Source organism: Microchirus variegatus, assembly GCF_963457635.1.
Source record: "Microchirus variegatus genome assembly, chromosome: 8".
Classification (NCBI taxonomy): domain Eukaryota; kingdom Metazoa; phylum Chordata; class Actinopteri; order Pleuronectiformes; family Soleidae; genus Microchirus; species Microchirus variegatus.
Window position 1 is genome coordinate 21,601,189 of NC_139809.1, and position 14,121 is coordinate 21,615,309.

Sequence of the window (14,121 nt, forward strand, 5' to 3'; positions counted from 1 at the left end):
TAGTATCGGCCAATAATGGCTTTTTATTGAATATTGGCAAAAACCACCTGATATGACTAATCACTAAAACAGTAGGCTGAATAGGCTGCTACCTCCTTGACTTCTATGTTGCAACTACAACCATTGTTTTTTTATCTTAATTTATTTATCTGCTGTGACATGAGTATAAAAACATGTTTGTTCATTTCATTCCAGAAGATACTAAATGACCTCTGCAATTGGGTGCAGGGAAAAAAGTATGTTAATACATACATGTACATACAACATAAATATATATATATACTCACACACACACACATATACATATATATATATATATATATATATATATATATATATATATATATATATATATATGCACAACATTTTGGAGAAAACATTTCTGCAGCAAAGGGAATCTTGTTAAAGTGTTAAGCAGTGCCTTATCTCTGACATTATAATATGGTCAGTGCAAAATACAACACATTTGTTATGTCATAAAAAGACAAAGTAAATACATTTAGCCTATTCTCACAAGTGACTTACACACTTAAGTGATCATGTTTAGTGCATAATAATCTTTTTTCTTTTACTTTTACAGCCTTTTCTGTAACACCTCATGTTATTATGATAAATTGGTAAATTGTCCATTTCCAGGTTGTTAAATGAATCATAGAGTCAAAGGCTGTGAAACAACTCTGCACCGACCACCTGCTTTCCATCCTACAGAAGCAGTTAGTGAACGTATACATTTTGGTTGGGTTCAAAAATAAATTCAGTTGTGAAAACATTTGCTAGGAATCCAAAAATTGCAGTTCACATGATTGATAATGGAAGTGCTCTGTATTTATATTGTTCTTTTCTAGTCTGGCAAGGCTGCTTAACACTGTTCACCTTTTGCCGTTCACCATTCACTCACACAGTGAAAATATGTGCAGTGCATTACATTTTGCATACCCATCACAATTATCAGGAGCAACACGGGGCTCTTGTTTTATTACCTGGCCACTGTAGCTTCAATCACCCCTTCGTTTGACTATAAGGTCACTTCCTGGTTTCTGGTAAGCTGTCATCCAAAGATGCAGAGATGTTTGACTGTCGGTGTCTGCAGACATCACCAAAAGTATTTAAAGACAAGTTATGGAATTATAGAGGTTTTTTTTTTTACATGAAATAGCCCAAGTTTTCACTTTGTGACAATGGACCACAAGTTAACTGGCTTCACACTCCAGGTGTATAGTCCATAACCTTTGTTTTCTGTAAGTGCTTATAACATAGTGCTAGCAGTTCTGTGTCAACTCTTCAGATCCCACCAATGATTCAAATGGGTAGAATCACAGTATGACTTTATAATGGTGCTTTTTAATTATACAGGTCTAGCACTACTCGGCTCTACTCGTTTTTCTTTGCTTTTCCATTAGTGATTGTACCTACTGCTTTTTTGGTACCTGTTCTGACGAGGTTCCAAGCAAGCTGATTGGTCAGAGAGTGTCATCACTGGAAGAGTCATGAGTGCAGAAAGAATAAAACCAGTCGTGTTAATCTCCAACATTTAGCAAGGACATTTCTAAAATCTCAATATTGAACATGGGAGTCTGGTGTATTTAGCGACAGCACTGCAGAAACAAACCCTTCAGATGTATTTCACTTATGTTCAGTGACTGTGTTCCACATGTATAATGGAAAAAGTGTCATAAGCAAGTGATAATGAAGTGGATTTTTTACGTTTGCACATAAGGACATTTTGAATCACGTCAGTGTTGATTCATTTAAGCCGTCACCACACACTGCAGTGACACTGTGGTCCAAGGCATGTACACAACATCTTTAGACACTAAGTGTGTCAGAGGAAAAGTGTTCAACTAATGTCTGCTGTCGTCATCAGTTCTGATCCTTCTGATCTGAGCTAATCCATTTGCTCCCTCTGCAAACAAGTAGCTTTGCTTCAGTGTGAATGGAAACCAGGAATAAACTAGCAGTCAAACCCAGTTAACCCTTCACAGTGCACAGTTAGCCAAAATAAACCACTAACACTAATCCATGATCTGTCTGTACACGTCTTAACACAACCAGCTTAAAATGTGAACCAGAGAGCGCACAACTCCACAAACCCGACCAGAGAGTGCTTTTTGGATTAACATCTGTTTTTGAGCCTTAAAGGCACCATATGTAAGAATGTGGCCAAAAACGGTTACTACATTCAAATTCAAAATACCAAGGTCTTTTAGGTTTCGATTTATGATGTAACTGGCAACCCGTGGTTGCTCGGCAGCTGAGACTCTACTGACTGCAGTGATTGGTAGACGGCGGTAGGTGGCGCCACATGACACCAAAACATGATTTCAAAACATAAACATGATTTGCAGTCTGCAAAATGTTTTTTTTAATGCAAATATTTTGTCTGTGCTGTTGTTGTTGATGAGTTCAGTTTGTTATATGAACATTATTCCTGAGTCTCTGTGACATATTAGGAGGATTTTATGGCCAGTTGCTTTAGATTTATTACATAATGCACCTTTTTTTTACTGATTCATTATTTTAGGCTCCTGCTTGTTTCAGAATATCTACTAATAACAAGACGTGGCACACACACATCTTACATCTTTATAATCATCATTATGCCTTGAATTTGTGAAAATGTGTTATCTAACCTAAAATGAATGTGCTGTAAATATTCCTCTTCACCACATCTTCATGTGTCAAGTGTCCTTCTCTAAAGTGCCTGAAACTGATCCTGGTCTAACTCTGTTTTTACAGTGGAATCATTGTGTAATAAAACACCAGTCAAACGTCACAGTCTGAGGTCTGACTTTTTAATGTTGACGCTCACATGGTTTATGAGTGAGACATTCTTATACCGTGTTAGTGATAATGATGGCTCTCTCACACACACACACACACACACACACACACACACACACACACACACACACACACACACACACTCACACACACACACACACACACACACACACACACACACACACACACACACACACACACACAGGACACGTCGTCGAACTTAACCTAAAGCCAATTCTAAACCTAACCCTAAAACCAGTATATGTGACTTGTACCCCAGGTAGATTTGTTTTGCGCCTAGAAAGCTACTAGCTTTCATATTGACAAAAAAATTCAAACCTCAAATCAGAACAGAACCCTGTCAAAGGACAGATAGGACAGATATAGGGAGGACATAACAGGTATAACTCTAATGAAAAACAAAAACATCAGCATGAAAATCCTGGCAATATAAATGAAATAATGCTGCAATCACACAACATGCTGAGAGTCATTTGGTCCTGTTTCACACAGAGTCTGCTGCTGCTGGGACAAAAGCTATACACTAATACTGTAATAGTACCTGTATTATGTGTTTTAATCCTCCACCAAAGGCTGGGGTTTGTCTAACAGAGGAGACAGGAAACTGTAAACCATGCTGCATTTGTCAAGTTCACCATGACATGAGTGTGTGTGTGCGCGCGTGCGTGTGTGCGTATGCGTGCATGTGACCTCTTTAGGATTTTTGTCAAAACTGACCATGTCACAAAGTGAAAGTAATCTATATATCTTTATATCTATATGCAGATCCTGTGGTAACATTACAAACCTGTACAAGGACTTAAAAACTGTAAATTCTGCGCAGCAAAGCAAAGGGAGAGAGGAGGAGGGAGCTCCTCAAACCCAAACCAGACCCCTGGCACAGAGACAGACGTCACTGACAGAGGACTTTCAAAAACCTCAACAATATCCAGGTAGCAATTTCTAGAAGTGGAAGATCTTTCCAGCATTAATTAACGTTATTATTATTATTATTATTATTCATTACATTTCTAGAGTGCTTTTCTAGACACCCAAAGCGCTTTACAAATTGGCCATTATTAATAAACACATTCTCACTGGTGGTGGTAAGCTACGTGTAGCCACAGCTGCTCTGGAGCAGACTGACGGAAGCGTGGCTGCCAATGTGCCCCAAACGGCTCCTCCGACCACCACTATCATTCATACATACATTCATTGCATGTTTTTTTGAACTGTGGGAGGAAGCCGGAGAACCCGGAGAAAACCCACGCACACATGGGGAGAAATGCAAACTCCTTGCAGAAAGGCTCTTGTTGCCTTCTTGCTGCAAAGGCGAGAGTGCTAACCACTACACCAACCGTGGGCCCCAATGTTGTTGTTTTTTTTGGTGGTCAGAGATGTAATTTAGCAGAGAGATTAAACTATCATCATATATTCAGTCAGTTGAAATACATCTTAATTGTTTTACTGGAACTCAAAAATATACACTAATCCCTCAAATCTGTAGTATGAATATGTTGTCCTGTGTTATATTATTATCATAATAATGACCAATTAATTAAAGGCAAAAGTAAAAAATAAGTACTGGCCCTGTAATCACTTGGTATTGGATCAATACCAACATTTGCAGTATCGCCTATTAAAGGGTCACTTGATAAGAAAGATACTTCAATAAAATCTGGATCAGTTGATTTAAATGTCTCTGATGACAAAATTATGTAATTATAAACTAAGAAATTATGAACTGGTATAAAAAAAACAATGGTCCAGGAAGAGCAGCAGCAGATTCAGGACTTTACAGTAAATTACTCCTGACCCCTGTGGGTTGATAAGGGTTGGGTAATGTGTTCCATGTATTACTCCTGTTGTGAGGACCATTATGGGGACTTGTCTTCACTTTCTACTGCACCCCATTAGGGTCCATCTCAGCAGACATAGGGCACAAGCAGGGCTGCAACAACGAATCGATAAAATCGATAAAAATCGATTACTCGTTGAGTCACTGTAAAAGCACTTACAGCTTAGGCTGTCAGACAGGGTCAAAATCAACATATTAAATATACTTAAAATGTATGTATATCATACATTGTATGTTTTTTTGTGTTATTCTAGTAAGTTTTGATTTTTTTTTAATCATTTAATATTACTTTTGATAGCTCAGAGACGTTGGAGCAATAACCAGTTGTTTTTACACTTTTGTTTGCACTGTGAATTTGAAATGTTCCGTTTTTGAATAAAGATGTGGCAATTACAAATGTTTCTTTTTTTTAACCGATTCATCGATTAATCGAAAAAATAATCGACCAATTAATCGATTATTAAAATAATCGTTAGTTGCAGCCCTAGGCACAAGGCCAGGTTCACCCTGGACAGGTCGCTGAGAGTGCTAACCCTACACCAACGGTGTGGCCCCAAAAACCTCCCACAATGTAAATGATTTTGAGGTGAAGACATATTGTACGGTTAGGGTTAGGTTAAAGTCTGGGTTAGGCCAGTAGTATTTAAGGTTAGAGCAAGTCTCCAGGAAATAATTGACTTACATATAATATATGTATCACATTGACTTATAATATTATTAAAAGTCAATATAATGTCCTCAGAAGTCTTTGAAACTTGACTGTGCATGGATGTGTGTGTGTGTGTGCATGCGTGTGTGTGTGCATGTGTGTGTGTGTCTTGCAATCCCCTAAATCCATCAGCACAGCCATGATAATACTCACAGTTCAATAAAGTGACTGCAGTGACCACAGTACACTGTCCAGTCAAGTCAGTTTTATTTATATAGCCCAACATCACAAACACAAGTTGCCTCAAAGGTCAGTGACCTCAGGTGACCTCAGCTCCACCTGACCTAATACACGATAGAACAACAGAGAAAAGGACGTTTAAGCCAAACCAATAGTGTGTGTGTGTGTGTGTGTGTGTGTGTGTGTGTGTGTGTGTGTGTGTGTGTGTGTGTGTGTGTGTGTGTGTGTGTGTGTGTGTGTGTGTGTGTGTGCGTGCGTGTGTGTGTGCGTGTGTGTGTGCGTGTGTGTGTGTGTGTGTGTGTGTATCCGAGCCCTGACCTCAGGTCAGCACAGTTGTACGTCAAAACGTACTTTTTAATGCACCAGTCCAGCAACTTGATGTTGGTTTGAAAAGCTCAAATGTTGTGTTTACTGTGCAGAGACAGATTGTCCTCTCTTTCTCAGGAGGACCCCTGGTGGCCGTCTGAGATGTGAGCGTTTGGTCGGACTCAGGTTACTAAGAAAAAACTGAACTCCCTGAAAGCAGAACTTCACTTTTTATTTACAGGTTTTAATTACCTGTATTTTTCTTTTCATGTGATGGATGAATAACGGATAGTTATGTTTATTTAATATACGGATTGAATTAACAATTACACAGTGAAACAAAAATCGCTGAGTCATTCTGCATCAGGATTGAGAAAGTCACACACACGCACACACACACACACACACACACGTGTGTTTGTAGTCATGCCAAAGGTTGTACCCAATTAGGTGTGGTTTGGTTGGTTAAAAAGTGACTGGACATGAGCGAGTACTACAGAACAAGTTTATATGAAGAGAGAGCGACAGACACTGAGCTCAGGAGGACAAACACATCAATAACAACATTATCATCATCAGCACACAGCAAACATCTCAGCTGACAAACATGAGGGTCGTTCACGTTGTACGTAGATGCTTTGCTTTCTTTTCCATCTAATTTTGATTGCATTGCAATATCGATGACACTGTTCCTTCAAATGCAGGATCCAGATCCCTCTCTGACATATCGTCCCAACTTAGAGAAGGAGGAAGCCAAGAAGAAAGAAGACTACAGAAACTTTGAGGTAAGAATTCTTCAGCACATTTAACACTTCATTAACCCAAACCCTGCTGTTTATTAAGTCTTTTATTTGTGCACAGTCAGCTGATCCTGGCACTGGTGGTTCGCTTTAGTCAAAAGTGACACAAAACAGTGTGTTGTGACTTTGTTTTCTGACATAAGTGACATAAAGAGCCATAAAGAGTTGTTGATCTTCTCTCTCTCAGAGTGGAAGCCTGTTTGAACGTGTCTTCAACACATATAAGCTGATGCACACCAACCAAACTGTGGACTTTGTGAAGCAAAAGGTGAGAAAATCACACAAACTCAAACATACATAAAATAAACAAAATAAAATAAAGTGAACTTCTACATAAACAAATAAATATATAAAATAAAGTCCAGGACCTTCAGAAAATGTACCACAACACTCATTTTGTGAATTTCAAATTTTCACTGGACATAGATTCGACCAAACCATGTCATCATTTCAATAATTATAATCATAATAACAGTCATAAGGGTTTATAAAATGACAGGAGTAATAATAAAGGAATGAGCTTTATTTAACTATAATTAAGCATTAAGTGACCATTGTTCACCTTATTATTGTTCCCTTTGACCTGTAAACAACCACACAGATATAAGATTTATGGAACATGTTTTACACTTATAATAGTAAATATATATATATATACATATATATATATATATATACATATATATACATACATATGTATGTATATACTGCTATAATGGTCACAATGGACATTAATAAAGGAAGATTTTTCTTAAATAATGCTGAGCAGAGTTAAGTAATTTTAATAGTGCTATTATACCCCATACACACACACTTAAAGATTCCACAAGACATTGTTCATTTAAAATCACCTGACCCAGGATAAAGTGAGATCAGCTGATCGATCACTTTAGTGTCTATTTTCATTTCAAAGTCTAACAAAGTGTAAGAAGGACACCTGGTGGCTGACAGAGGCACCTGCAGCCACACAGAGCAACAGGCTAAAGTGTCACTGAGTGAGTTTGGTGTAGGTTTCATGCTGCAAAAACACCCCTAACACAAATAACACAAACATTCTTAAACTGATTGAAATTTAAATTGTTTTAAGAAAAATAATCTTGTCCAGAACAACAGATAAATAAAAGAAAAACAGACCGAAAAACTAGACTCATTTAAGAGTTCAATTTAAATTAAGGTTAAGTCCGTCTTGTAATTTAGCTCAAATGGGTCTTCCTTTATTTGATTAAGCCAACTTTAACTATTTATACCTTATATACACATCAGTAACAGTGCATTTTAACACATTACAACAAATCAGTAGTGACTCGTGAACACACAAACCAGGAGCAGTTGGAATCAAAGTTAGATTTTATTTAGGGCAAAAAAACAAGAATGATTTCCCAGAAGCAAGGCTTATTTTACTTTGTTGAAATTTATTTCTTGTAGTGGATGAACTGAAATATGGATTAAAGATTCTAAAATCAGCTAAATTCACAGCCGAACACGTTCTAAGATATAAAACCATTACAAAGAAAGCGTCATCACACACATCCAGTGAGAATAAAGCCCAGAACCAGCTCCTCTGTCGTTAAAGCTCCTTCATTTCCTGGTTCATACTCACTGAAGAAAGTGAAGTCACTGAGCTTCACTTTCATGGTTAATTTCCTCTTGCCTCCTTTAGCTTTCTCAGTGGACAGCCTGCAACCACACCCAGATGAGGGTGATGGACGCCATCTTGGCTCTGAACCAGCTGGTGGATGAATCTGACCCTGATGTGGACTTTCCTAACTCTTACCACGCCTTCCAGACGGCTGAGGGCATCCGCCAAGCTCACCCAGACAAAGGTCACATTAAAGAGAGAGAGAGACAAACTTCTTCTTCTTTTCTTTTCACATTGTTAGTGGTCTTCACTCTGTCGTCTTACCGCTGTTTTTAATTTGTTTGGTGAAACTTTTAGTATTGCCAGTTTTATTCATGCAAAAAAGGTCATCAAAAATGTATTTGAACATAAAAATGTGCTCTTGCTCTTTTCCTCCTGCTCAGCAGCTCCATCTTCAACATCCTTTGTCCAATATAATCACTTTGCCTCCTCTGCTCATGACCAAACCATCTCAACCCTGACTCTCTGACTTTATTACCTTCAGCTGTCCCTCAATGTAGTCATTCCTAATCCTGTCCATCCTGGTCTCTAAGCCACACATCATAGCAGGTCTCACTGCCGTCTTTTGTAGAGCTTGAACTTTCACTTTTGCTGCTACCCTTCTGTCACACATCAGCCCTGATACTCATCTCCATCCACTCCTCCCTGCGCGCTCTTCTCCACCTCTCTGTCAATCAATCAATCAATCAATCTTTATTTGTATAGCCCACAGTTTACAAAACATAGTTTGTCTCACGGGACTTCACAGGGTTGGTAACATCCTCTGTCCTTGTGACCTTCGACCAGGGTAAGGAAAAACTACCAGGGAAAAAACCCTTGTAACAGGGAAAAAAGGTAGAAACCTTAGGGAGAACCACAGGTGAGGGATCCACTCTCTGGACGGACTGATGTGCAGTAGATGTTACTCAAAACATACAATACATAATGACAAAGAATCAAAAGTGAAAAGGCTTTAAATGCTAGGATCCATCTGGATCACTGGGTTTGTCACAGCCTGTAGCGAAGGCTGTTGTGGTCAGAGACTTGGGGATGACAGAGTCTCATGGGGGTACATCGGGTAAGTCGTGAGGGTTGAGAAATCGAGGACGGGGTAGAGAAAGTGCGGCTCATGCAAAGTCTGTGTGCTCATTCTAAGTGCATGATGGGAAATTCCCCCAGCAGTCTAAGCCTATGGCAGCATAAGATAGACTATTCTAATCAGGACCTGATCTAGTTTTGACTATAGGCTATGTTAAAAAGGTAGGTTTTCAGTCTCACCTTAAAGGCGGAGACCGAGTCAGACTGTCTGACTGAAAGTGGAAGTTGGTTCCTGATTATTCAGGGCCTTGTATGCGAGTAGAAGTATTTTAAAATCTATTCTACTTTTCACTGGGAGCCAGTGAAGAGAAGCCAAGACAGGAGTTATATGATCACGTCGTCTGGTTCCAGTCAGTATCCGTGCTGCTGCATTCTGGACAAGTTGAAGGCTTCTCAGGAACTTACTAAGACATCCAGACAGTAAGGAGTTACAGTAATCCAGCCTAGAGGTTATTAAGGCGTGGATAAGTTTCTCAGAGTCTTGTCGTGATATAATATTTCTAATTGTCTTAATGTTCCAAAGGTGGTAGAAGGCTGTTCTACATATATGCTTAATGTGTTCATCCAGTGATAAATCCTGGTCAAACAGGACTCCTAGGTTCCTTACTGTAGTGCAAGGGACTGGAGTGTTACTGCCTAGCTCCACTTGAAAGTGGTCTTATATATTTTGGCCGGAGGACCATGACCTCAGTTTTTTCTGTGTTAAGCATCAGAAAGTTCTGAGTCTGTGTTTATATAAGACAATCTTGGAGTTTAATTGAGAGGTTTGGATCGCCCGGTCATACAGATACGTATAACTGGGTGTCGTCTGCATAGCAATGGAAATTTATGTTGTGTTTCCGGATAACGTTGCCTAGTGGCAGCATGTACAGGGTAAAAAGAATTGGGCCGAGGACAGAACTCTGAGGAACTCTGTAGTTAACCTTAGTGAATATGGAGGATTCCTCGTTTACACTAACAATGCACTCTCCATTGCTTTGAATGGTTGACCTCAGGTATTTAAACTCATCCACTCTCTCTCTACCTCGACTCCTTGCATCTTCTGTATCAGCAGTCTCACTGTCATTCACACACAGTGTTGCTCCCACTAACCTTCATACCTCCACATCTCCACGTATGTACAGATATGTACCAGTAAACATACATATCCTCCACAGACTGGTTCCAGTTGGTGGGTCTGATTCATGATGTTGGGAAGATGTTGGGTCTTTGGGAAGAACCACAGGTAAGAGACAGATTCAAACCAGAATTCTAGCTTCGTTGTGGCTCCTTCCCAATAAAGCTTAATTTGTCCTTTCAAACCCTCTCATTATTATCTGTATCTTCTATGATTTACATCTCTTTATATAATTTTAGGGTCTTCTTCTACTGTTGTAGTTCAATTTCACTTCAAGGCTGATGTAAACATAGTTCTATCCATCAGCATCTGTTGGTTTTGCATTAATCCCAGGACCTGGATGTATGGAATAAAACAATGATTTGAAGAATTAAATTTGAAATTAAATATATTTTCACACTAAAACATTTAATTTCAAATTCTATTTTTCAAACTGATTCTTCATAATTGAATGTGAATCACATTTCAGTCCACAGTGGCACACAATTCTCCCTGTAACCCCTCTCTTTCCTGAGCACGTCGGTGAACTATGGTGGCCAAAAGATATCTCAGTGTGTGTGTGTGTGTGCGTGTGCACTCTGCAGTGGGCTGTAGTGGGCGACACCTTCCCTGTGGGATGCCAGTATCAAAAGTCAGTTGTGTTCAGAGACAACACCTTCCTTGATAACCCAGATGACAAAAACCCCAACTACAAGTTAGTATCCTTGTGCTGTGTCATTTGTGTTTGGTTATCTTGTCATAAACAAGTAAAAACCCTGTTATTAACTTACTTTTTTCATAAATACTACCAGGATTTTTGCTTGGTCTTCGAAAGTAAAAAGTAAAAAAGACAAAACAGGAAATTTACTTTTTAAGTTTTGATGAATAAAACAATAATCCAACAGTTTTAATGTATGTCTGTGCTGTTTCAGTTAAATCAAAAACAATAACAGGCATGTTTAGTGTGTATCTGCAACATTACCTCGTTTACGAAACCCTGAAGGTTCTAAACAAACAGCTGAGAACGCTGTGTTTTATTGTAATCTCGGGCTCAGTGAGATCTCTGAAAAAACCCGTTCTGGTTACGTAAACAGCTGTTCTCCTGAACAGCAGATCCTGGTTGCGTACATTGAACCACAGAAGAAGAACGTCCGTTGTGGAGGTGTTTCTCTTGCTTAGTGTCTTCTGACTCTGGGTCTGACTCCGGGTCAAAGGCGTAAAAGGGACTGCGGCAGAGAGTCGTGACAAAGCTATTTTTAAATAATGTTTTGATAATGAGGTGCAGTGCATCCACCGTTCCAGAGGGGGGAGCCGCGCTTCTGAGAGCTGTCTTCTGGGGGTGAGATTTCAGTCCGAAACAGCGCGGCTGATGAGAGCTTCAGTAAGGAGAGATTTCTATCGGCTCATTTACAGCAACTAGGAGGGTTTTGGCCATAAAAACAAGTTAATGTATGTAAGTAGACCTCCATAACTAACATATATGTGCAACAGGACCACTCTATGGGAGTTTTAAAAACCAAGACAGAAACTTAGGCATTGTCATGGATTCAGACCTGAACTTCAACACTAACATTAAAACAGTGACAAAGTCAGCCTACTAACACCTGAAGAATATATCAAGGATTAAAGGATTATGTCTCAGCAGGATTTGGAAAAACTTGTCCATGCATTAATCTTCAGCAGGCTGGACGACTGTAACAGTGTCCTTACAGGTCTCCCCAAAACGTCCATCAGACAGCTGCAGTTCATTCAGAATGCAAAAAAGTAGATCATATCAGTCCAGTTCTGAAGTCTTTACACTGGCTTCCTGTGCATCAAAGAATTGACTTCAAAGTACTATCGTTTGTCTACGAAGCGCTGAATGGTTTAGGGCCAAAATACATCTCTGACCTTCTGCTTAGCTACAAACCATCCAGAACTCTCATATCATCTGGGAAAAGGTCTGCTCTGTGTACCCAGAGTCAGAACTAAACATGGAGAGGCAGCGTTCAGTTTCTATGCCCCACACATCTGGAACAAACTCCCAGAAAACTGCAGGTCTGCTGCAACTCTCACCTCTTTTAAATCAAGAGTGAAGACTTTTGCCGCTGTATTTCAGTAATCTCTAATACTGCACTGTGACCTCTATTCCTTTGATACTCTTGATTTTATAATTTGTATTATTTTATTTTGAAAAATATTTTATGACTACTTTTTAATGTTTTACGTAAAGCACTTTGAATTGTTGAAAGGTAAGAGGTTCTTTTTTGTCTCTCATCAGCACTGAATATGGGATGTATGAACCAAACTGTGGGCTCGACAAAGTCCTCATGTCCTGGGGCCATGATGGTATGAAGTCTCACGCACACACACACGCACGCACGCACGCACACACATTCATTGTGGAAGCTATGTTCCAATCAATCATGTCTTTTGAACTTGTGTGTTGTCTTCAGAGTATCTCTACAGAGTCCTGAAGTTCAACAACTGCTCCATCCCAGAAGAGGTGAGTTTGTTATCATGTTAAATCATGATTGAACGATTTGTTACAGGAACGAATGCAGTAGCTGGTGTTTGACCTGCGACGGCTGGTTTTTATCACAACATATGAGATTTGCTCCTGGATCAGCAAATAACAACAGGAGATACTCACATACACTGGTTTACACCAGAGAAAATAGTGGTTTAGTTATGGAGTTCCTTCTGTCCAAATCCCACACAGGTTTAACTCCTTTTTTTTACCACCAACTGTCAGAAATGAAGAAGCCTCTTGAATTAGAGATGAAGCCTCTTGATTCAAAGACAGTGGGAGATCTATGAACTGGATGAATGAGAACCTACACAGATATATAAGCTTTTAGAGGTTCTCCTTAGGTTTTGACTAAGGGGATCAGTCAAGTTGAACAGACTATCAACTTTCTTCACCCAGTCATCCACTTCCATCTTTTTTTCAGGGCATGTACATGATCCGCTTCCACTCGTTCTACCCATGGCATTCCCACGGAGACTACATGCACCTGTGCAACGACAGAGACGTGCAGATGCTGCCCTGGGTGAAAGAATTCAAGTGAGTTATTGCCGCCTTTTTCAATTTCACACTGTCCACTTGCCCCTTTTTGAACTGAAGCTGGATCGTTTTTATCCTCTCTGTAGCAAATTTGACCTGTACACAAAAACCACTGAACTCCCCGACGTGGAGAAGTTGAAGCCTTACTACCAGTCTCTGATCGACAAGTACTGTCCAGGAACACTGAAGTGGTGAAGGAGACAATAACAACTGGGCAAAAACACTATTCTGTGACAAATCAGCTGTTAATGAGATGGCGATCACATCTGATTTGCAATTGCTTTATAATATTAGAGCTGGGTTTTCTGCCTTCTGAACACACATTTAGTCATAACAATAAATGAAATAGAGATGAGCATGAGTCGACCAGTTACTGTGGCTTATCTTAATATTTTAAAGATAAAACATATATTTATCAATGATTGCATTAATAAAAACAAATCGTTCTACTCCAATGATGACCTAATATGTGGTGCATCAATTATCACAAGGTGGCAGCACGCTATTTAGTTTGTGTGTTTGCATTATTGATGACATTTACAAGGGTTCTTGAATGCATCGTGAAGCTGCTCCTCCAAGCGACAGACGCATTACTGGATAGAACACCAAATTTTTTTTTTAAGATGCAT

At 39.3% G+C, this 14,121-nt stretch overlaps 1 protein-coding gene across 1 annotated transcript; it reads left to right on the top strand.

The window, feature by feature from the left end:
• Positions 1–6,353: 6,353 nt before the first annotated feature.
• Positions 6,354–13,687, top strand: miox (myo-inositol oxygenase; the record flags this gene model as incomplete). Its single annotated transcript, XM_083894030.1, has 10 exons — positions 6,354–6,459; positions 6,539–6,619; positions 6,822–6,902; positions 8,295–8,457; positions 10,508–10,575; positions 11,052–11,161; positions 12,707–12,774; positions 12,882–12,931; positions 13,380–13,492; positions 13,579–13,687. Exons 1-10 carry the CDS (start codon positions 6,442–6,444, stop codon positions 13,685–13,687), a joined length of 861 nt encoding a protein of 286 aa, XP_083750156.1. The 5' UTR covers positions 6,354–6,441.
• Between the last annotated feature and the right edge of the window lie 434 nt (positions 13,688–14,121).